At 38.2% G+C, this 23,211-nt stretch overlaps 2 protein-coding genes across 2 annotated transcripts; both read right to left on the reverse strand.

Moving 5' to 3' along the window:
* Window positions 1-267: 267 nt before the first annotated feature.
* rbp1.1 (retinol binding protein 1, cellular, tandem duplicate 1) lies at window positions 268-2,929 on the reverse strand (the record flags this gene model as incomplete). Its single annotated transcript, XM_037682304.1, is given in 3 exon segments — window positions 268-369; window positions 1,942-2,120; window positions 2,791-2,929. Coding segments are annotated over 3 exon segments (354 nt in total), but the record flags the coding sequence as incomplete, so codon positions are not given.
* Window positions 2,930-10,300: 7,371 nt separating this feature from the next.
* Window positions 10,301-22,382, reverse strand: nmnat3 (nicotinamide nucleotide adenylyltransferase 3). Its single transcript, XM_037682303.1, has 4 exons — window positions 22,243-22,382; window positions 20,350-20,533; window positions 14,485-14,570; window positions 10,301-10,759 (listed from the first exon to the last, which is right to left on the reverse strand). Exons 1-4 carry the CDS (start codon window positions 22,355-22,357, stop codon window positions 10,344-10,346), a joined length of 801 nt encoding a protein of 266 aa, XP_037538231.1. The 5' UTR covers window positions 22,358-22,382; the 3' UTR covers window positions 10,301-10,343.
* Between the last annotated feature and the right edge of the window lie 829 nt (window positions 22,383-23,211).

The raw sequence follows: 23,211 nt of genomic DNA on the forward strand, positions 1-23,211 counted from the left end.
TGAAGAAAATGTAAATAAGATAAATATATATATATATACTCTTTCCCATCTATACGCTCTTCCGATCTTATCTATATATATATATATATATATATATATATATATATATATTTGGCCATGCTCCACTCAGAGCCAGTGGGAATGAATTCAAGCTGGAGTCACAGGAAAATGCACTTCACATACTGCGCCGGGAGGCGTTTTGGATGTGGATTAAAGAGTCTAAATTGCTTAGATTAATATTCATGCCAGGAGCTGATGTTTTCTCACCAGATGAAGCTCATTTCCTTCCATCCAGTGGGTCCAGCCTCTTCCTTCAATCTCTCCCTTCTGAACACACACCAGCTTGTCTCCCTCCCAGTTGATGGAGGTCTGCATGAAGTAAGAGACACATTCAAACACAAAGGTGCTTAAAACACACCTGCACCACTCAGGAGTCTTTAACCTAATAAACGCGAATGCTTTGTGTGCAGTGTGCGTGCTGAGACGAATGGCGTGGCTGAAATTTGTTGAATAAACTGAATTTTTAAAGCTAAAAGAAGCAGAAAACTTACTAAAATTAGCAAAACATTGGCTAAAAAGTAAATGTAGCAAAATGCCAACTATAAGCTAACACCAGCTAAAGAGTAGCTAAACAAGCAAACTAGGCTAGCTATACATATACCTAAAAGCTACTTGAATGTTAAAAAGCAAAAGTTTAGCTAAATGTTAAAAGTATCAAAAGGCTAATTAAAAGCTAAAATTGGAAAAAAGTTAGCTAAATGCAGCAAAAAATTAGCTAAAAGCACAAAAAGACTAGTTAATGCTGAAGAAACAAAAGGTAGCTAAACACTAAATTAGCTAAAAGCCTAAGGTAGCAAACGGCTAACTAAAATAAAAAAATGTTAGCTAAAGATCAAAAGTATCAAATGGCTGGCTTAAAAAAACAGCTAGCTAAAAGCAGCAAATGGATAGCAAAAGGCTAGCTAAAAGCAGCAAAAGGATGGCTTGAAGATAAAATAAGCAGAATAAAAGCTAAAAGTAAAAGGACAATTGTTAAAAACTCAAAGTAGCAAAGGAAGACGAAAATAAAACTTTTGAGCTAAAACAATTAAAAAAAATTTTTTTTTGAAGACACTAAAGAGATGGCAATGAATTCACGTTTTGAACAATAAAGTTAAATTGAATTGAATTGTTTTGAATTGACCTAAACTAAATTAAATATCTATAAATAATGCTAAATGTTTTGAAAAGTATAAAAGCCTACAGTTACAGTGCCCATCTCTTGAATGAGCTGAATGTTTCGACATATTAATGGATGAAGTAACACAAAGTATGTAGTAGTCAGATTCCAAAAATGTACGGAAAAATAAAACATCCGTAAAATAATATTGTAGACGCCGAGTCAGCATTCACACATTAAAAATGTTTGAATACACCTTACTTCTGTTCTTATGTGTAATTCAGACATGTGACTTCTTCTTCCAACCCCCTCCCACCAGTTTACAGCTTATCTTTAATCAGCATGCAAAAAAAGCCTTTTCAAGGGGATCACAGATAATCTTTGATCCTATTCAGTATTCAGAAACACAATCTTGTTAAATGAGTCTTGACTTTGACTCTCTGCCTCTCCCATTTCTCTGCAGCGTATCTGTCATCGCTCTTCATTACACCCAGTCACAGAGAAAAACGATAAAAGTTTGACTAAGTTTTTTTTTTTTTTTTTTCTGAGTAGGAGGAAAGTTCTGTATAAAATGACCGGCTCTCTCCACACCATCTGCTCATTAGACTGCAGTCTGGAGGGGCTCCTACAAAAAAAAAAAAAAAATCAGCCCACTGAATTTGCACCCAAATGGGTTCGTTCCACAGGCCTCCACAGTTGATGCAATGCAGCCAAGCTATACTGGTTTTCTCCACAGGCTTTAAAATGGGCTCCATTACCAACATTCCCAAACACCATCTCACCATGCATTTCCTGTCATCCACTCCAGACAGATCTTCCTCAAACTCTTTGCCCACGTAGAAGTCCATGTTGTAGTTTTTGAAGGTGCTCAGGGTCTTGATGATCATGTGGTCCCCGTCGTGAACGATATCTTTGTCAGTCTTCAGCAAGCAGGCAATTTTCCTGATGGCAATATTTACATCTGCAAAAGATACCCCCAAATAACAAAAAAATGGTAACAGCAGGTAGAGAGATGCAGCCGAAGAGGTAAGATTTTATATAAAGCAGGCTATTTAATATGACATAAAGTGGTGTTTAAGTAAATTCATAGTTTCAAGACATATTACATGTTTAGCATTCTTTGAAGAAATGCATAACCCCGCCACCTTTAGAACCAGAGTTTTAGGATCAAATAATTTTTTGCTGGAAAACAAGAGTATAGCCAATTTCAAAACATCATGCAAATTCTGATATCATACTCAGAATATGTGTTGTGATAAACGCTCATCTAAAAAAACACCAAATTTCAGCACAACATTTGTAAAACTGACTGAATTAAAGATATTTTTGTGCTTCCTGATGGTTCAGCTGGTTGTTGTGGCTATTTTGAACTGGGTTGGCACCAAAAAGTACCGTAATCCAATTTAGAGGTATCCAATGATTATTTCCAGAATCTGTCCAGCCGTTCATGAAGTATTTTTGGTAACAGATAAGAACATGCACACACACATGGGCCAAAACATTATGTTCTATCTTTGTTAAAAATAGAAATCCATAATCACAATAATAATAAAATTCATGCAAGTTCCTAAGAAACTTTTTTTTTTAAAAATAGTATTATATGCTTTTCTCCAGGTCAGACACAAACTCACCTAGCGCTTTCATGTACTCCTCAAAGTTGTCATTGGAAACCATTTTCCAGTATCCGTTCAGATCCACTGGCATTGCTGAGATTCTTCTTCTTCTGCTGAGGTAAAGAAGAGATGCTCGGTGGACGGCGCTGGAGAGGGAGTGAAGAAAAAACCTCATTAAAGGTCCCAATTTGAACCCAACTCCATAATCCGATTACCTGTCAAAACAATTTTTTTAATTGCATGAACACGGGTGGAAATCCCAAGGGAGTGGGGGTTGTTGGATGTGTCTGAACCCCCCAATTGTGGAAAGCTGAAGACTGAAACCCCTCCACTACCACCACCAATAAATAACTTGAGAAAATTCTACTTTTAAGTGATATAAAGAAAATAAAGCTTATCTTCATTGATTAAGACATAATGAGGCATTTATGCCTCTCAAAAATGTTGTCCCCCCTCATCAAACTAAGAGTGGTTCAGTCCTATAATCCTTGACACGAGCAGAGTGCACCTAAGGTCTGAAAGGATGGAAGCCTCATAATGAGTTTAATAGTTTAATTGGTTAGTGATCTGGGCTTTCAAATGGGAGGACGGGATTCTATTCTCAGAGCGTGGAATTGTTCTTATTCTTCTCAAACCAAAAATATTTTAGCTTTTTGTAGATCAATTCAATTCAGTTTATTTATATAGCGCCAAGTCACAACAGAAGTCATCTCAGGGCACTGAACAGAAACATTCATATACTTAAAATGTAAGTTAATAACATTAATTATCTGAGGAGCAGACTGCTTTGAATTTAACTTTACTGCAGAACTCTCAACTTGAGCAAGCATGAAGGCGACAGTGGAAAGGAAAAGCTCCCTCATGAGAAAAACCTTTAGCAGAACCAGGCTCAGGACAAGCGGTCATCTGCTTCAACCAGCTGGGTTTGAGAGGAACAGGAAGGAGGAACAGATGCACAATGGCAGGTCGAGAATCACATGAAAATAGAAATAGAATCAAATGAAAACTATTCATTTGTAACAGTTCATTTAAGGAAATGAGGTCAATTTGTCCTCTAGTAGTCTAAGCCTATAGCAGCATAACAAGCCAACCCTAATTATAGGATTTATCAAAAAGGAAAGTCTTAATCCCAGTCTTAAACCTGGACAATGTGTCAGCCTCACAGACAGAAACTGGAAGTTGGTTCCACAAGAGAGGAGCCTGATAACTGAAATATCTTCCTCCCATTCTGCTTTTGGAAACTCTAGGAACCGCAAGTAAGCCTGCAGTCTGAGAGTGAAGTGCTCTGTTAAGAAAATACGGAACAATAAAATCTCAAATATAAGATGGAGCTAGGTTGTTGAGAGCTTTGTAGGTTAGAAGTAAGATTTTGCATTAAATTCTGGACTTGACAGGAAGACAATGGAGAAAAGATAAAATTGGAGAGATATGATCTCTCCTACTCCAGTTAGGGTCATCCAGGTTTTTATGTCTTTAAAACATGCTTGTAGTCTAAGTAGCTGTTTGGATTAATTAGGTTTCATGGTCAAATTTAACTGTGTATCATCAGCATAACAATAAAAATGTATCCTTTGCTGTATAAGGTAAACAGTATTTGTCCAAGCACTGAACCTTGAGGAACTCCATGACTAACTTTGGTGTATGATGAAGATTAATTATTTACATTTACAAATTGGAATTTAAACCAATTTAGAGCTGTTCCTGTAATTCCAATATCATATTCAAGTCTCTGTAATAGAATATTCTGATCAACTGTATCAAATGTAATGCAGCATTGAGGTCTAACAGGACCAGAAACCTGTCCATTGTTAGTCAGAGGTCATGAGAATATCCTTTGTATCTTTCACCAGTGCAGTTTCTGTGCTATGGTGCGCTCTAAACCCTGACTGAAACAACTCTTCAAACAGATTATTACTTTGCATATCACAACAGTCATATTTCTATAATGTTTACAAAGGGATCTTTGATCAGTAGGAACAATAGACCTTGCTTGATAATTTCAGTAACTCATAGGTTATAGTGAGAGTCCACTATAAACAAACGTGTCTGAAGAATATTTTTGTTTAATTTAGTGGATTTATTTATTTATTGAATGAAGTGGTGGGTGTGCATTTTACACCTAGGCCTTCAATGGTGTGCTACCCGAATGTATCCACTTCTTAATACTGTCATTATGACTTCGTGGCTACATAAACCATCAATGATACACAGAAACACGGAATAATATGGTTCTGTATCACAGACGAGTATCTCATGTAGCAAGAATGAAAGCCATTACTGAAGCAAGAAACCCAATAAACTCAACTTCCAAGTTTCCTTCAGCTGCACCACAGACATATTTACCAATAGCATCAATATGGATGTAATAAATTGAAAAAAAAAAAAACTTGAATAAGAATTTTACTCACCTGAAGTTTTAATTATCGCTACACAAACTTCATCTTCCTTTCTTTCCTCTAGAAGAGCTCAGTTCCTCCATCCTTCAGGTCATCATGGTGATTATTCAACAAGTCTTTCTCTATCGCCATGAAAACAAACGTTGAGAGTCGAGTCTTTTCCATCATAATTCTGGCATAAATTTTAATTCACTTTAAGGGGCAGAGAATGTTTGCTCGACATGTGCAGATCACAACAAATGTAGTTCTCTATTTGAGCAGTCCACACTCTGACCGTCCAATGAAACGTGGGAATGTTGACGTAATGCCTGCTATAAGGCCCAGATGTTGCCAACTCAACATTTAACTGGTCAAAGCAACAGTTTCATTGCCATTTCCAACATATTTCATAGGTCATCTGGGCATTTTTTTTGTTGTTGTTGAGATGTTTCGTCCTTCATCCAAAGGACTTCATTAGTCCGAGGAGCCAGAACAAACTGAGTCCCACAAGCAACACACTCCCATAGTGGACCAACCAGTTTGTTGGTGATAAGTAAGGAAGGAAGTAAAGTTTATTTATAAAGCGCTTATCACAGACATAAAATCACAAAGCGCTGTACAATAAAATCAACGCTAAAATATACAAAGAATAAATCAAGCCTAAGAACTACAAGAAGCACAGTAAAATCATGACATAAAAGCCTGGGAGAATAAAAGTGTTTTCAGTTGCTTTTTAAAAACCTCAACAGAGTCAGCAGAACGAAGTTGCAGGGGCAAACTGTTCCACAGTCTTGGAGCCACTGACTGAAAGGCCCTGTCCCATTTAGTTTTCAGCCGCGTACGTGGAACATCCAAGAGGTTCTGTGACTGGGAGCGAAGGCCACGAGCAGCAGAGTATTTGTCAGCTTTCCATCACCTTCTTTATGAAAAAATTGAGAAACATGTTACAGTCATTGTTTGAGGTTAATGAAGCCTGGTGCGCTGGAGGAGATACAACACTGCTGATAGTATCAAATAACACTTTAGGATTGTTTTTGTTCAGGTGAATAAGATTGCTAAAATACGATGGCCTGGCATCACTAACTGCCTTGTTATAAGCACCAAGGAGCTCCTTAAAATATTCCCGGTGGGCAACCAGACCAGTCCTCTTCCACAAGCGTTCAGTTTTCCGACAAGAGCGCCTGAGTTCTCGAGTTTGATAGTTTAACCAAGGTGAACAGCGGTAAACGGGCCCACAGTGGGTTTTGCAAGGAGCAGTACTGTCAAGAATGGTAAGGCAGTGATCATTAAAAGAGTCAACCAGAAGCTCCACATCATCATCATCGTCGTCATCATCAGGAGGTGTCGTAAATGAAAAGAGGGAAGAAAACTCTGCGACTACAAAACTGTCAATAAAGCGTCTGCTCTTACAGGTAACCTGAGAAAAAGTCTCTAAATAAGATAAGATGGTTTCTGGGGCTGCCCTCTCCCCCATCGACTCTTCTTGAGGCAACCGTAGCCAAAATGGTTCAAAACATTAAAGTTCATGCTCAATAATCTTGTAACTGAAACGTCCAACAATAAAAGAAACCATCCAGATGATCTGACTTAACTTTGTTGGATTTTTTACCTGGATTATTGAGCATGAACTTTGATGTTTTGAACCACTTTGACTATGCTGCCTCAGAGGAGTCAACGGGGGAGAGGGCGGGCCCCAGAAACCATCTTATCACCAGCAAACTGGTTGGTCCGTTATGTGGGTTTCCTGCTTGTGGGACTAAGTTTGTTGTGGCTTCTCGGACTGATGAAGTCCTTTGGATGAAGGATGAAACGTCTCAAAAAAAAAAAAAAGAAACCTCCAGATGACCTGACTGAACTTTGTTGGATTTTCTACCCGGATTACTATTAGTTACCATTCTGCTACTTTTTTTTCCCTGTTTTCTCTGTTCTTGTTCTTATTAGAAAATAGATTTGTTATGCAAATTCATGTGAATAAAATTAGAATAAAAATCTTTTCAGCTGTTTGTTAAAAATGCTCTGTAGTAACGGGAACATTCAGATCAACTGAGCTGAAAAACATTCATCTGAATCTATTACGGGTTTCACAAAAGGCTCATCTCTGCTTTTTTGTCTTGTCTAAATAACTCAATTAATTTGATAATCTCTCTTTAGAGTCAGCTGCAGCAAAACAGCTTTGTAAGTCATTCACTGACATTCAAACACTGATACACACACCACCATCATCATCATCATCATCATTTTTAGAGGCTGCCATCCAGCATCAGTGGCAAGCCAGTATTTTCATTCATTGGCCTGAGAGAGAAAACACCTCCTGTAGCTGAGCAACTGTCAGGATTACTTTAAATCCTCGGGTGGAAGTAAGACACAGTGTGTGAGGAATAATGGGGGAGAATGAATGGATCCACACTGAATTGGTGTTGGGAAGAACAGACACCCAAATCCATACTGGATGGAAAAATGGGGAGAAAAGACTGATTACAGGCTACAAACAAAATCTTATTGATCTAATGCTAACATGTACACAAATGCCTCAGAAACTTTTGGCTCCTTCTTTGGTAATTTATGCATTTGGTTAATAATAAATAGGAAAAAAAAAACAAAATTAATGCTCGTTTGTAATCAGGGTTTTTTTGTGTGTTTGTGTGTAAAAATATTTAACAGATTTATGCTTTATGCTGAAACATGTTTAGGTTTTAGTTGGTGTAATTAAAGCTTTTCACATCAGCTGCACTGCTTAAATTAATTTTTCTAGTCTTATTTATTAAACACCAAGTGTGATTCTGCCAGTCATGAACTTGATTGCTGCTAATGATCTAATAATTTCAACAGAGCACACAGGCAACTGAGATCTGAGGTTGAGAATAACAAAAACAAAATGAACTAGAGAAATTGCATTTCCTGCGAAAATGCAGTATGAATGCTTATTGCAGAAAACTTGTTGAAAAACAGCTGAAATTAGCTAAAAACCTGCTGAAATGCTGCTGAACTGGAAGAACAAGCCTAAATTAGCAGAAGAAAGCAGAACAAAAACACACATTTGCTCAATTAGGTTTAAATAAGCAGGAATTAGCACAAAAATTAAGAAATTATGGTAGCTAAAAAAGAAAGGCTGAAATTAGCTAGAACCAGCCGAAAAGTATCTAAAAAGGCAGAATAAAGCTTAAAGTGAAACTTAAAGCTTAAAGGAAGTGGATGGAGCTGAAAAGAGCTAAAAAAAATGTGGAATTAGCTGAAAAAGCTAACTTCAGCACAAAACAGTTAAATAGTAGCTTAAATACCAGAAAAAGTTGAAACTAACAGGAATAAACTGAAAGAGGCATAAAATGCTGAAATTAGCAGAAGAAAGTGAATTAGTCTGAAAGAAGCAGAAATTATCACGAAAACCTTGAATTTATCTGAAATTAGCTAAATAATGCTAAAAAGTTAACTGAAAAAGTAGAACAAGCTTAAAATAGAAGAAGAAAGCAGAACAAATTTCTAGAATTCTCGAATTCTAGAATTGCGCCGCTCCAGGTGGCTGCATGTTGGAGCAGCTCTGTTACTTTCATTCTGAGATTTTGCTTTTGGAAACTTTAATTCCTCTTTTTCTGGATATAAATCACATTTTTTGGATGATTGTTTCCTCTGGTATCGAATGCTGTGCAGCTGGAAGGATTTTTACTGAAACTTTTTTTAGTTTTGGGCATTTGTTATGATGCGTAACCATGGCAACAAGGCTGTTTTCTACAACAACAGCAGCTGAATAACATCTCAAAAGCTGAAATAATATCTAAGCTATGGCCCCAACTCTCAAATGAGTTGAAAAAGATGTTCTATGGACGCATTCTCATCTACCTGACAGCTGTGCTCGAGTGCCTGATCACTGAGATCCTGGAACTAGCAGGAAACACGGCTCATGACAGCAGAAGGACAGGATCGTCCCTCAGCACCTACAGTTGGCTGTCCGCAGCTATGAGGAGCTCGGCAGACTACTGGGAGGAGTGGCCATCGCTCTGGGTGGGAGGAGTTCTGCCCAGCATTCAAGCGGCCCTACCGTCCAGGGGAACCAAGAGGCCAGCCGAGTCTGGGTGGACGGATCGGACGGCATCTGCAGCCAGTTTCTTAGGATCCACTGTGAGATGGACCTTTACAAGAGATCCTTCCCGTCTACAGCATCAGCATCGATAACATCTCTTAATGAAATGAGGATAACGAGTTACAACAACAAAATAATTTCCCTGTGGGATTAATAAAGTATTTTTGAATTGAATTGAAACAAGTTTGCCCACTTATGCTGAAAGAAGCAGAAATTTGCACTAAAAAGTGAAAATTATCTGAATAATGCTTAAATTAGCCACCCCCCACCCCCCCACCCCCCAAAAAAAAAAACCCTGCTGAAACTAATCTACAAAGGCAAAAAAAAAAAAAAAAAAAAATTCCAGAAGGAAGGGGAAAGAGCACATTTTTACTGAATTAGGCTGAAAAAACTTTAAATGCGTGCAAAAAATGTGGAATTAGCTGAAAAGCTAAAATTACTATAAAAATAGCTGAATAGTAGCTAAAATAGCAGTAAAAGCTGAAACATGCAGGAAATAAGCTTAAAGGAGCATAACAAGCTGAAATTAGCAGAAAGATCCTGAAAGGAGCACAAAACAGCTGAAATTAGCTGAAAGTATCTGAAAAAGTTTAAATTTGCACAAGGAAGCTGAAAAAAGCTGAACCAGTCAACGGTTGTAAACAGATCTAAAGATCTAAATATCTGAAGGATGTAAAATGAGCTCAATTCATTTTCTATGATACAAAAATGGGAAAAAAGGCTAATTATTTTAAAAAGCTAAAGTTGCACTAATACCAAAATTCATAGCAGGATTGTCCTGCAAGAGCTGAATGCTTATTGATTTGTTGAAATAGCTTGAAAACTGCAGGAGAAATGCGCCGAAAAAACGTACGGAAAAGAAATGGATCACAATAGTGTGAATGCTTGATAAACATTCACACAATGAAGCAAAAACAAATACACACATATTACAATTTATGTAATCGCAGTGATGTGCAACAACTGCAAAACATTTTATAAGTAAACATAAGTGACTCTGTAGCATAAAAAACTAACATTTAAAACACTTCTTGTGCTTGAGTCAAGAGACATCAGACTATTTGCAAATTCTGTGCACACATTGTCTCTGCTAGCGAGAGGAGAGACTGTTAAAGTTCAGCTCAGTCGTTCAGACTCTTTAGCGGCTGCTGTGCTTGTTTAACGAGCGGCCGCAGGACCGTGCCCTCGTTTCGACTCTCGCTGTCCTCCGTGTAGAGGTCGTGCTTGTGAATATAATCTATCACAGAGTCCGGGATCAGGTACTTGACGCTCAGACCGCGTCTCAGTGCACGCCGGACCTCTGTAGCGCTCGTCTCATTCCTCACCCATTCCCTCACTAGGAAAATGTTCTGTCTGTGGCGGTACAGTGTGTCTGACTCGTGCACGGCACGCTCGGGCTGCAGACTCCCTCGACTGACGCAGACGAGGCCGAACCGGCCAACCAGGTCTTCTACGTGATCGTCCAGCCACAGGCCAGGAATCTTGAAGGTGTTCAGGAAATCAGCACCGCACAAAAGCTTCAATCTGGGAGCTGGACCTGAGGAAGAGAAAAAAAAAACAGATTTGATGCATTATATTTTTAAGCTTCTCAACATTAGTCAAATAATAAAACTACCTAATAATTAGATAACTCAAGCCCGTTTCTACTGTTTGATATGAACTCATTAACCATGGGTTCAATTTTCATCTGTTGTGTTCCTGAAATGATTTTTCCACCATATATTCTGCACTTTGGCTGATTTCTCAGCCTACTCTTCCTGTGCCTTTATCTATGCAAATGCAACAGCAGAAATCTAATCCTCAAGTGGTACTTGTTTTGAATACGTAAAAATATTTCACTGGATTTTTGCCAGCTGGCTAATCCACAATCAAACTACAAAAATGCACCATAATACTACATGATTGACTAACTGCTCACACTGTCGAAGAGCCAACATTTTAAGCCTGTAAGCAGTGATGTTAGGGATATAAAATAAATAAAAAAGAACAAACTTTCACTGACTGCCAAATAAAAACATGTGACTAAAATTGACCCATTATTTCTGCAACTTATAAGATGCTCAGCAAGGTAGAGACAAAAGAAAGTTGCATGGAACACATTATTCCAGAAATTTTACTTTACTACAGAACCAAACACTGTGAACTTGTGTTTAAACACCCATACAGTGGGTGGGGTGGGTGAAACACCCACACTTGCCCCCACCCTCATTCGCCCCACTCTGGGCCCATGAGCAAGGCCCTTAACCCCACCATCTGCTCCCTAAACAGGTCGCTCTTGAAAATGAGTTCTCGTGGCTCAATGAGACTAACCTGGATAAATAAAGGCTAAATGAAAAAAAAAAAAAAAATACAAGAAAAAAGTCCAACAAGGCTGCGTCAGGTCTGGACGGATTCTTCTTTGTTGAAACGTTTCATCTTTTATCCAAAAGACTTCATCAGTCTGAGGAGCTGCAACAAACTCAGTCTTATAAATAGCACCTTCTCATAGTGGATCAACCAGTTTGCTGCGGACAGCCAGAACTAGTTGTTCACATGCAAAATATGTATAATTGATCAGAGTTCTCCTTGCACATTACTCTTATACATCGGGTAAACTAAACAGCCACTGGACAAAAGGATGGTCCAGCACAAAAGAGCAACATCATCAGACCTGGACTCTGTGGTCTACACTCATCTGCAGGCCAGCGCTCACTCTTTCAGGGATTAAGGTGTGCACATTGTCAGGGGAATTTTGGTAAAAGTTTATGGATGTTCATCACTGCTAATGTTAAATTAATGTTGAACCATGTGTGTGAGTTTAGAGAGGATCCTGCAGGCACCCAATAACTCCAAGGACGGTCTGTGAGCTGGGGAGCTGAGGCCATCATAACCTATAGTGCTGATAAGCGTGTATAAAAAACACTTCTTGTACACTGCCCGTTGCAGATTCTCATGACGGGGCTTTAAGCATGTAACTTTGAAACATATGTGGTGAACTCTGCCATTGCAAGTAAACTGGGATGAAAAATCTCCTGTCTTCGTGTGTGGCTCTTTAAAAGCAAGTACTAGGGGCGTAACGGTACGCTAAAATCACTTTTTGGTTTACTTAAATTTCAAGGAGTGCTCGGTTCGGTTAATTTTCAGTACAAAAAAGGCCAAAAAGAAGACTTGCAAGATGTTTATTTTGAAAATATGCCAAATAAAAATACGTTTATACAAAAATAAATAAAAAATTTCCCTGAAGTGGAAGAAGACTCAGCTGCTCAGCTCTCTGTGACATCCTCAGACTGCAAACACAAAGAGGTAAAAAAAAAAAAAAAAAAATGGAGTTAATAAGATTATAATTTTAAATTAAAAAAGTTAATTAGATCACAATAATACAATAACAATACCTCTTCTTGCACCGTCACCGAGTGAGGTGGTTGAATCTCTCGCTCATCATCATCAGCGCAGGGCTTGAAATCTGGGGTCGGGCTCGTTGACGATCAGTTTTAGCTTTTTCATAAAGTGCTGCTACAACTTTTTGGCTGAAGTGTTGACGTGATGGGATGTCGTAAGCAGCGGGGCTCAAGAACTTTAACCATATGCTTAAAGCCGGCGCATCAACAACATTCGGCCGTAGATCCAGAGCTTTAAAAACTCCTACAGCTTGTGTTATTGCTTTGTACTGATCTGAATTACCCGTTAAATGCTGCTGTTATCGGTCTTTGCACCAAGCTGCTAGAAGAGACATTCACGTTCAGATGATGTGGTTTCAAGAGCATTAACAACTTAGACGTGTTGCCTGCTGCAGATCCAATCTTCGTGAAACAACGCTGACACACAGCTTTGGATTTGCACAAGAAAGCCATAATGTTCCCAAACAGGAGACCGCAACGAGATGCTAGGCTGCTAATGCTACGCGTACTGCAAAACTATGCAACAATTAATAGCGCCGTGCTGAAACACGCATAGGAACTTTAGTTCTGTGGCGCATAATCTCTCGTTAATAAAATTTAATGAGTGAAAAAACAACAGAAACGGTACGCACGTGGACTGAACCAAACATGCTGTACTGAAATGGTTCAATACACCCACATGTACCGTTACACCACTAGTAAGTACTGGTAGATAATTAAGGATATTTTTGTACCTAACACGCACCCTTGATAGACAGGAACGCTGGAGATCGGAGTAACGGAAGCTATGTTTGGTAAGACAACCTATCCATCGTTAAACAGGGGCGGAGGCCTCTGTGTTCAACTGTCCCCCTCTTACAATGCTGTTATTGCAAGTATCACTCAGCCCCCTGTGAATAGCAAGCGAACTTCAGGGCACTAACGATTAGGCTGATGGTCCTCCTTTTGTGAACAATTTAGCTGTCATCAGAAAACTGGTTGTTCCACTATGAGAAGGCGCTGCTTATAAGACTGAGTTTGTTGCAGCTCCTCAAACTGAAGAAGTCTTTTGGACAAAAGACGAAATGTTTCAACATGAAGAATCCATCCAGAGGACCTGACTCAACCTTATCTACCTGGATTATTGAGCAGCATCAGGACAAGAAAAAGCAGACTGAAAAAGAGACTAACATACATTGACTATTGTATAAAACATAATTTTTTCATGGACTATGGCATCTGAGCAAAAAATGGATTGAGGAAACAAAATATTATCTCAAATTTTGTTTACATAAACCACAGTTTATCAGTGACAATGTTCCTGATAACAGTTATGGCACATTCAGAAAGAAATGAGATACTTTAAGGGAACACAAAGCACCACAAGGCTTGGAGCACAGGAGCATTATAGGGGATTGATTTAAATCCTTCCTCTGAGCCCGTTGAATACGAGTATTAAACTAATATTATCCCCTGCCATTCTACAGGAAATGAAGAAGCTGGTACTCTGGTGTGCCCAAACGACAAGTTGAACTTAAGCTCCAATCTTTAATACACTCACCATTTAAGATAAGTAGCCCTAAAACACAAAGAACAGCTAAGACGGTAAGGAATGGCATTAATGCTGTCAATATTTGATCCTAAGCAGCTGTATTTGAAACAGTCCTGATACGGTTGCAGAAAAGGTCAGAAGATTGATGCAAGAGGCTAGAACTCTTCTGGACTCTGCAGCTTTATGTGAAACAAATAAACATGAAATAGTTCAAATATTTCAGGTTGGAATAAAATGAATAACTGAGCTTACTCGTACAAAACAGGAAGATTTCTTAAAGTTAGGTAAAATAACAGCGATCAGAAGAGGCAGGTCTTGAATTATCCTACTTTTTCAACAATGACAGATTCTTACTTGAGACGTTTGTATTGTTTCCAACGGGGCTGCTGTGTGTTCCTGTGCTCGGCTCATGCTCTTTCAGAATGCGCTCATAATGATACCTGCCCAACAACAAAAGAAAATGTATTACTTCACGACAAAATACTAAATTATTCACTTCTCAATTAGTGTTCCTTACTCGCTATAATATTCTCCCATTCTACTGCATCATACTTTTTTTTTATACTGAATTCAGTATTTTTTTTTTCTCATTTCTCAAACTGACCGTAACTCGGAGAACCTCATAAAGGTACAAAAAACAAACAAGAAACCACTAGTGTGTGTTCAAACAAAGCTTCTTAAAGCTGGTCCAGTACTTTTCACTGTGTGTACATGTATGTGCATGTGTTTGTGAGCAGCGTGTGACGTGGTCAGCTAACAAACGACCTTGGGGACAACGGTCCAATTCACGCCTTGATCAGTACACGTGTTGTACAAACACGGCTTAGAGACGACCAGCTGGGAGGGGAGCACAGGGCACTTATGAGATTTGTAAAAATTAGGGAGCAGCAACTAGAGGGAGGATATAAAAAGCCAGCAGGAAAAAATGGCTGAAATGATTGATGCAAGGCAAAATCTGGGTCAACTTTTATCTAAACTGTAGGCAGTTTGACAGATTGGGTATCTACAGCAAAGTCCCAGATAAGTTATCCTGCTAGAAAACAGGTAGCTGCATTTTATACATCCTGTTGTCAAAAAAGTAGCAATTGATAAAAGTCCAGCATACAAATATTGACAACGGCTTAAGTAAGAGATACCAAAGGCCTAAATTACTCTCTCGACATCGTGTCAGGAGGTGGACATTCAGATTATTCAAGAGTCTTTAATGGGGAAAAAAATACTCATCAAGCTAACCCCGGGGTCTGCAACTTGAGGCTCTGGAGCCACATATGGCTTTTCAGACCCCCTGAAGTGGCTCCTTGTGGCTTTGACCAAGAATAACACAAACCTAAATAATCTTATATCTAAACTGACAACTAGAAAAAGTACTCTTAGCAGTTTTTTAGTCCAGATATTTGCAATAAGTCCGAAACATTTTTGCAGCAGAATGTCATTATTGATTTTAGGTGGCTTGGTTGCCTGTGTAAACTCATTTTTGATAATAGACATATAAATTAGTTATACATGCACGGTGTAGGTGATAAATAACTAACACAATTTTGAATGAAACTAAATGGTTGAAACTTATAGTTTTTATTTTTTATCCTAATTTTGAAGCTAACGCTCAAGACGCTTTTGTGGCTCGATATAAAGGAGAGATTGTAAATATGGTGCTTTAATTACGATGGTTAAAGACCTCTGAACTAACTTGTTTATTATTAATGAACTTATTGCTGAACTTTTTGACACATCGGCCTCAGCGTGTCAAGATCCACAGCACTACATATTCCCCCATCATCCCCAACACTGGCTCTCCGCAGGGGTGTGTCCTCAGCCCCCTCCTGTACACTCTGAGCAGTTGTATTGTGAAATTTGTAGATGACACAGTTGTTGTGGAACTGATATTCCACGATAAAGAGTAATCCTACCGTAGAGAGGTAGAGGATCATATGGACTGGTGTGGGTAGCACAACCTCCACCTTATTGTAGGTAAGACTATAGAGATGGTGGTGGACTTCAGAAGGAGGAGTCACACCTACTCTCTGCTGGTGATCGGAGGTACAGCTGTAGAAATGACCCACAGCTTCAAATATCTGGGACTCCACATTTCCAGGAATCTGACATGGACCATTAACACTCAGAACATCATCAAGAAGGCCTACCAGCACCTGTGCTTCCTCAGAAGGCTGAGGCAGGTCTCAACTCCCCAGTGCAGCCTATTGGTGTGTGATAGAGCACTACTATCAGAGGACCACTTATTGTAGTTTCCCTTCTTTGGAGGACATCTAAACCAACATTATGAAGGACCCCACTCACCATGTCTATAAACTATTGGACCACCTCCCCTCAGGCCAAAAACTACAGAGCATTAGGGCCAGAACAAGACTCGAATGCAGCTTCTACCCTGAGGCGGTCAGACAGGTAAGATCTGCCACTTCGTCCCTATGAGTGTATTTATGCATACATTTGATTTTTAACTTGCATTTAATGCATTTTATAATGTGGATGTGCATGCATGTATACATGCACGTATATGTATGTGCATATATCTATGTGTGTGATTTAGATAAGTTAGATAATATTTGCTCCCAAATTACAATTCAATTCAGTTTTCAACACAATTCAATTTATTTCTGTAGCACCAAGTCACAACAGAAGTCGTCTCAAGGCACTGAACAGAAACATCCACGTACATTATAAAAGCCAATTACCGGAAGTAAAAGTTATCTATATAAGGAAGCCAGCAGATTGTGTTGAATCTTCACTTCGTCAAACCTGGTCAAACTTTGGATAAACATAAATTATAATAAAACTAACATAATGAAAGGCTGGTAAATAAATACAGTCCTGTTCACCCCTGCATAAAATACAACCCCATTTTTAAAAACTGCCTTAAAATAAAATGTTAATCATAATGTGTTGCTAGCATCAAAGTGAGCAAATAACTTAAAAAAAAAATACAGTTTTATACAATCTTATACTCACTCAAAAACAACAGCATTTGTTTTCTTGCACAAATGTACCTTTCATTTAGAAACCATTCCTTATAACAAATGAATGCCCAACTATTTTGGGTTTGTTTTTATTTAAATTTTAGGTCTTCACCAGATTTTGTATCGAAGTTAACCTTTACTGTTTGTGTTTGCCTAACTTGCTCTGTTTAGTCAGCATTTGCTTCATGTATTATTTTATTACTGGAAGAACTTAATGAGTTCAGAAAAAAAGGTCTTGGAGTTTAGTTCTCTCATGTTGCTTGTCGTTTCCCCACATCCCCAGTTACCCTTATTATGTCTACAGAAGTTCGTGTTCTCTGTTCCTCATTTACTCACCTGGGGCCTCATGCATCAACAGTGCTTATGCACAGAAAGGTTGTGTGCGCCTTGTTCCACGCACACGTCAGGATGCAAAAAAATGAATGTTGCATGAAAGTGTGCGCAAATATACACACCTTATACACACATTAAATATACACACATGCACACATGTATGTAAATATACTCACGCTTGTACACACCTACACATTACACACTTGATGTGAGAATGTGCTCGCCTCTATGCAAACTTTTTCCATCCACAGTATCAGACTAGAAAGAAGTGAACGTTTCCTAAAAGCACCAACATTTGACTGCTTGTTTTTCTGAACTTAAGGGGTATTTAATAGAAATGAGGCATTCATGGTTTAAATCTGAACGACAAAACTGAACCACATTTAACCTCAAGCAACATAACATCTAACACGCCTCAAAAATGATCAAAACAGCCTCACTCCAATGTAAACTGTAAAAATCCTTATATTTTTGTCACATGTACATGTAAACATGCACACCTGTGAGACGCACAGACAGCTGAGGAGCATAAAGCGTGTGTGAATCGTCTAAAGAGCACTTTCACTCTCATGGTGAAGAAAACGGGGTCGGATCAGCAAATTAATTCAGCACATCTCACCCATGATGATTCCTCAGGTTCACAAAATGCAGACCATCTCATATATCCATAAATAGCTGCGTAAAGTCTTTAGTAATTTTGGAACAATGACAGCAGTGGAGCTGCAGGTCATCACCAATAGAAAAACTGGGAGGCAGTGTGTTTTGGGGATTACACCAACAAAATACTGATGGGAGTATTTCTCATTCGTCCCTGAGCCATGCCATGCCATGCCGGCTGTATGAGACAATCTCATCCATATAATGTCCAGATATATATAACATTTCCCCACACAGCTGCTGAAACGTTTTGTTGATACGCAGCAACTCCTTTCTTACATCAACTATTTAAAGAATAAGCTTCTAAGTTCAAGCTCCTGAGTGTTTGTGTACTGTAATCTATTAAACATGAGAAAAGTTGAAAATGCAGACCCAGAACTGGGCCGCTGGCAGAGCAGCGTCCCCCGTTCGCTTCATTCAACGACAACGCACACTCGTCTTTGTACGTGTGGCAAACATGTTTTTAACCCCACTACTTATTTGAGTGTCTCTGACACACATTCCACAAAATTCCTAAGTGTTCTGCATCTAGACTTTATTTATTTTTTTACATGCAGAGAAGAGAATCCCACATGCAAAACATATTTGCATCTATTTGACATATTTAAATGTAGACGTGTCAGGGGAGGTGTCTTATGTGCACTCAGGTCTGCATTCGTTGGGATGTATGAAGAAAAGGTGAGCAGGAACATGCGTGCACACGGTTTGATGGACATTTCTGTACGCATGCACTTTTCTGATTTTGTCCCTACGGCAGCTTTCAGTAGGAAAACTGTGCACACTTTGATACTGAAAATTGGTGTGCGCATCAGATGTGTCAACTGCATGCATGCATATTTTTGCACACCATTCTTTTCTTCATTCGAATGAATGTGGAACTGAGCGCACAGAAGACACCACCTCCCCTGACACACCCCATTTAAACATGCAAATAGATGCAGGTCTAACAGAACAACTTTGGCACACCGTCCTTAGTCAAACAGGAGTGATTTTGTGTTTGAAGCTGCGGTTGTCAGAGCAGCGCACACTGCAGAAGTACCGAAAAGGTTAAATGGTCAGACAGAAATGTTGGAGTGAAGGATGGCTGCCCATCTCCACTCATCCAATAACGTTAAACACCACTAATGAAATACACCCTGCTATTGTCATTAAATCAAATGTAAAAGGAAGCGCTGAGCTGTGCACTTCTGAGGCATTTCCAACTTTATCCATATGTTTCGTAACATAATTACTGTACACACAGAGGCACTTGGGGGCTTGGTAGACCTTTGAGGCTTGTTTTCAAGTAGTTGATCTCAAGAAATGAGTCCTTGCACATCAACAGAGCATTTCAGCTACGGTGTAGGGGAATTTAATATGTCAAGGCATCATATGGATTACCGCATCCCATACAGCTGGCATGGCTTAGGGATGACTGTGAAATACCCGACCTTTAAGCCAGCTCCCTCTGAAACATTCCTGCTGCAATGAATCCCAGCATGAGGATGACTTTAACTAGCATACGGCTCAAACAGGACAATCAAAGAATGTGAGCAAGGTAAGAATGGAAGTGCCCCATAGACAATTCACATGCATTTTATGCACATCATGTGTCTTTGTGCCATGTAGGTGTGGTCACAGACTTGTGTTTACATCTACATGTGACAAAGGTAAAGAAAACTGCCGTTTACATCAGAGTGAAGTTATTTAGATCATTTTTGAGGCATTATATGTGTTGTATGAGGCTTAACGTGGTTCAATTCATCATTCGGCTTTAAACCTTAGATGCTCAAACACATGAGAAAACATTTAAATACCTGCTGGGTTCAGAAAAACAAATGGAGTCAAATTTTGACATATTTAGGTGAGTTTCAGTGTTTTTTAGTTTGAGACATTGGACTTACAGTGTGTGTGTGGCAGTACACACATTCTCATGGCAGGTCAAAAGTGTGCATGCTGACGTGTGCATGTAACCTGGAGCATGCAACCTTTTTTTCATATGCACCATTCGTTCACGAGGACCCCGTTTCCACTCAGCTTTTTATTAAGGCACATCTATTTTGCTACTTTTTTTTGGTGTTATTATTTCGTTTAGATCTACTAAAGTCAGGCTTCTTCACCCATTTTAGTTATTTTAATTTGAGAATTGGATTTTAAATGATGACACTTTTAGTTTTTGTATCTTCATTTTTCAGTCTGTAATACTTTGACACCTACATGTTTTAGCCAGGCCTCAACCCTCTGGCTGTTTTGAGCCGTTTAATAAATGTTGCCCTACCTCATAGTGACCACTGTCTCCGTCCAGTCTGATTGCTGACTTTCCCATTCATCAACCTTGACCCAGTCGGAGCTCTGAAGTGCCAGTTTTGCCATAGCAATGCGATGCTTAGCAAGTACAAGACCTTGCTTTCCATAGCCATCACTCACTGGAGACACAATGCCTCCCACTACATCATACTGACCTAAAGAGAAAAAAAAACGTCATTATAGGTAATAAAAATGAAATATTATTCATTAAAGTATTTTATCGGTGATACTGAGGTAGTATCATGAATTTATTGTCAGACTTTTGAAGATAAAGGATTAAACTGATCTTTTGTAATTGGGAGATAAAGATATTTGAGCAAAACATTTTTAATAGCTTACATTATGTTACACTAACGAAATGTTTAGATGCAGCTTTCAACAGCGAACTCAACTTAAACAGGTGCAAATTGTATAAATCCACAACAGAAATATTTGCATTGAAACAGAGAATAAAAATTAGAAACAAAACAGTTCATAAGTGCAGCATTAAGTGCATCTAACAATAAAGTCCATGCTCAATAATCCAGGAATACAATCCAACATTTTTCAGTCAGGTTATCTGGACAGTTTCTTTTTTCTAATAATGATTTTCAGGCAAGTCAGCTGATATCTAAGAAGTTATTGGTCAAAGAAAAATCTGTAAACACATTAGTGTTTCTGATAACGGTAATATGAATCTTGCATACATTCATAAACCATCTTAATATGAAAGATCTGAACAAGTATAATGCCAAAAGAGTAATAATTGCTTTTATGGCCATGTGATGAGGTCATTGCCCTTATTAAAAGCAACTATATGATGCAGATGGTACTGTATTTACATAAGGGAACTGTCTGCTGACAGTTTACATCAAGACACATAGCTTATCTCACAAAATGATACAAGCAGAGCTACTTTAGGTATATGGATATACCGGTAATTAGTATCCTTTTTGTTAACCAATAGTCTCTTTTTGATAAGGTAATTTGTACAAATTCAAATTCAGGAAATAGGAGAATATATACTGCTAGCTTGTTTTGTGTTCTAAGTTCCTTTTGAGGTGGTTTTTAAATAAGATGTCTGCCATTTAATGCTGGATAGGCTACTGGAAATTCTTCTTCTAATTAAGGTGAGAATACTTGTCTATCAATTAAGTGGTTTTCAAACAAAAATATCTAAAACAACAACAAAAAATATTTAATGATGATGTAATCTTACTGGATAATGTATTTTGATCTACTAAACGAGTCTTTTATAAAATGTATTCTTATTTTTAATCTACAAGTCTTTTGTTTAACTGCAGGCACTACCATTTACTTGAATTTACTGGCACTTTCCCCCTCTTTTTAGAGTGCAGAATTCAGGACAATTCTTATTTCTTAAATCTAATTCTTACAATTCCTGATAGTTTCACTTAAATGTAAAATTAGCAGTTTAAACACACTCTTGCAAATATGCAAGGAGCATTGCAGAGTTTAATATTAAGTCTTGTACTATCAAACAAAAACATAACAGTAGGGAAATAAGCTTTCATTTTATTTCTTCATTTATTACTTCATTTTGTATTTTACTATTTGATTGAACGCCTGCTTCACCTCTGTTGATCATTAGGTTGCGGAAGAAAAAATATGTTTAAACATACGTTTTCAAATGACACAAAAATGTATATTTTTGCATGCGTGACCAAAAATAAAGATCAAGTTTGGAAAGATCTGTAGAGTTAAACATGCTCATCACAGAACACATTAATTTGGTTATTAGTTTATTTAAAAACAAACAATTAGCTGGGTTTAAAAAGAAAATCTTACAAACACTGAGGTTAATCAACATTGCATAAAGTTAAAACTATTGGTAGAGTTGATGCAAGTTATGATTGGAGCAAACCTGTGCAGTGCATGTGGTCCCTGGCCAGCTCAAACAGCCTCATGTGCTGATTGGTGATTGGATTAAAAGAGCCACAGGCTAACAAAACTAGTGGAACGCGGCAGGCGGCCCTCATGGTTTAGTCTGCTGCACCGTGGTTAACGAGCCTTAGAGGAAAGTAGAAGGAGTGTTACTAAAATTCTGCAAGTGAACTGATGATACATGAAGGTGAGAGCAAAAAGTCAAAGCTGTGATCCCAATTAACTGTGTAGTCAAAGACCAGCTGAACAGTATCCTTTGAATTTAAAACAGCATCTCTGGTAATTCCTGACTAAAACTGCAGGTAAAAGTTTTTTATTTTTAAAGTAGAAAATATAAACAAAGAACATTTTTTATACAAATAAAATACACTGTACTACAGTGGCTCTACAGGGGTGTTTCCTTTTAAAAAATCCACATAAAACATAAAATTAGCCACTCATTACTAAAAAGAGATCAAGTGTTTAATTACTATTATTATTTTTAATTTGAGTAGTAACCTAATCTGAGGTTAAAGTTAAAAACAAGACTAAAAGTGCAACCCATTAAGCCAATTAGGTGTCCCTACATTTCATCTGGACAGCACATTTTGCCCAGGAGGCGTAAACTTTTAAGCAAAACCCCACAGAAGGTTTTTAAATGCAGTTTTTCCTAATAAGACACACTTTGTGGTTTTATTTTTAAACGGCGTGTACATATAACTAGTTTATACTATGACCCTCCTCGAGCTCACTTAATGGGCAGACGATAGCACCGATTGCATTGAGCTGGAAGCTAACTAAGTTAAATTAGCCGACTAGACGCGACATTCCGATAATTAAATTATTCAATGGATAAAGCAAATAGGTCACACCAATAAAATATCATATTCCATCTTAGACTGGGCATAACAGAACCAGTGTTTAACAGAAAAAGTGTTAATAAGCTGAGTTATTTACCTTTCGTTTACAT

This window comes from Nematolebias whitei, chromosome 9, assembly GCF_014905685.2.
Source record: "Nematolebias whitei isolate Nwh7 chromosome 9, NemWhi1, whole genome shotgun sequence".
Lineage (NCBI taxonomy): Eukaryota > Metazoa > Chordata > Actinopteri > Cyprinodontiformes > Rivulidae > Nematolebias > Nematolebias whitei.

Excerpts from the sequence above, each read along its gene's own strand:
- nmnat3 (XM_037682303.1), bottom strand. The coding sequence starts at position 22,357 with ATGAGGGCCGCCTGCCGCGTTCCACTAGTTTTGTTAGCCTGTGGCTCT. Across the intron at positions 20,534-22,242 it reads GGACCACATGCACTGCACAG|GTCAGTATGATGTAGTGGGA; the intron begins GTTTGCTCCAAT and ends TTTTCTCTTTAG. Across the intron at positions 10,760-14,484 it reads AAACAATACAAACGTCTCAA|GTCCAGCTCCCAGATTGAAG; the intron begins GTAAGAATCTGT and ends TCTCTTCCTCAG.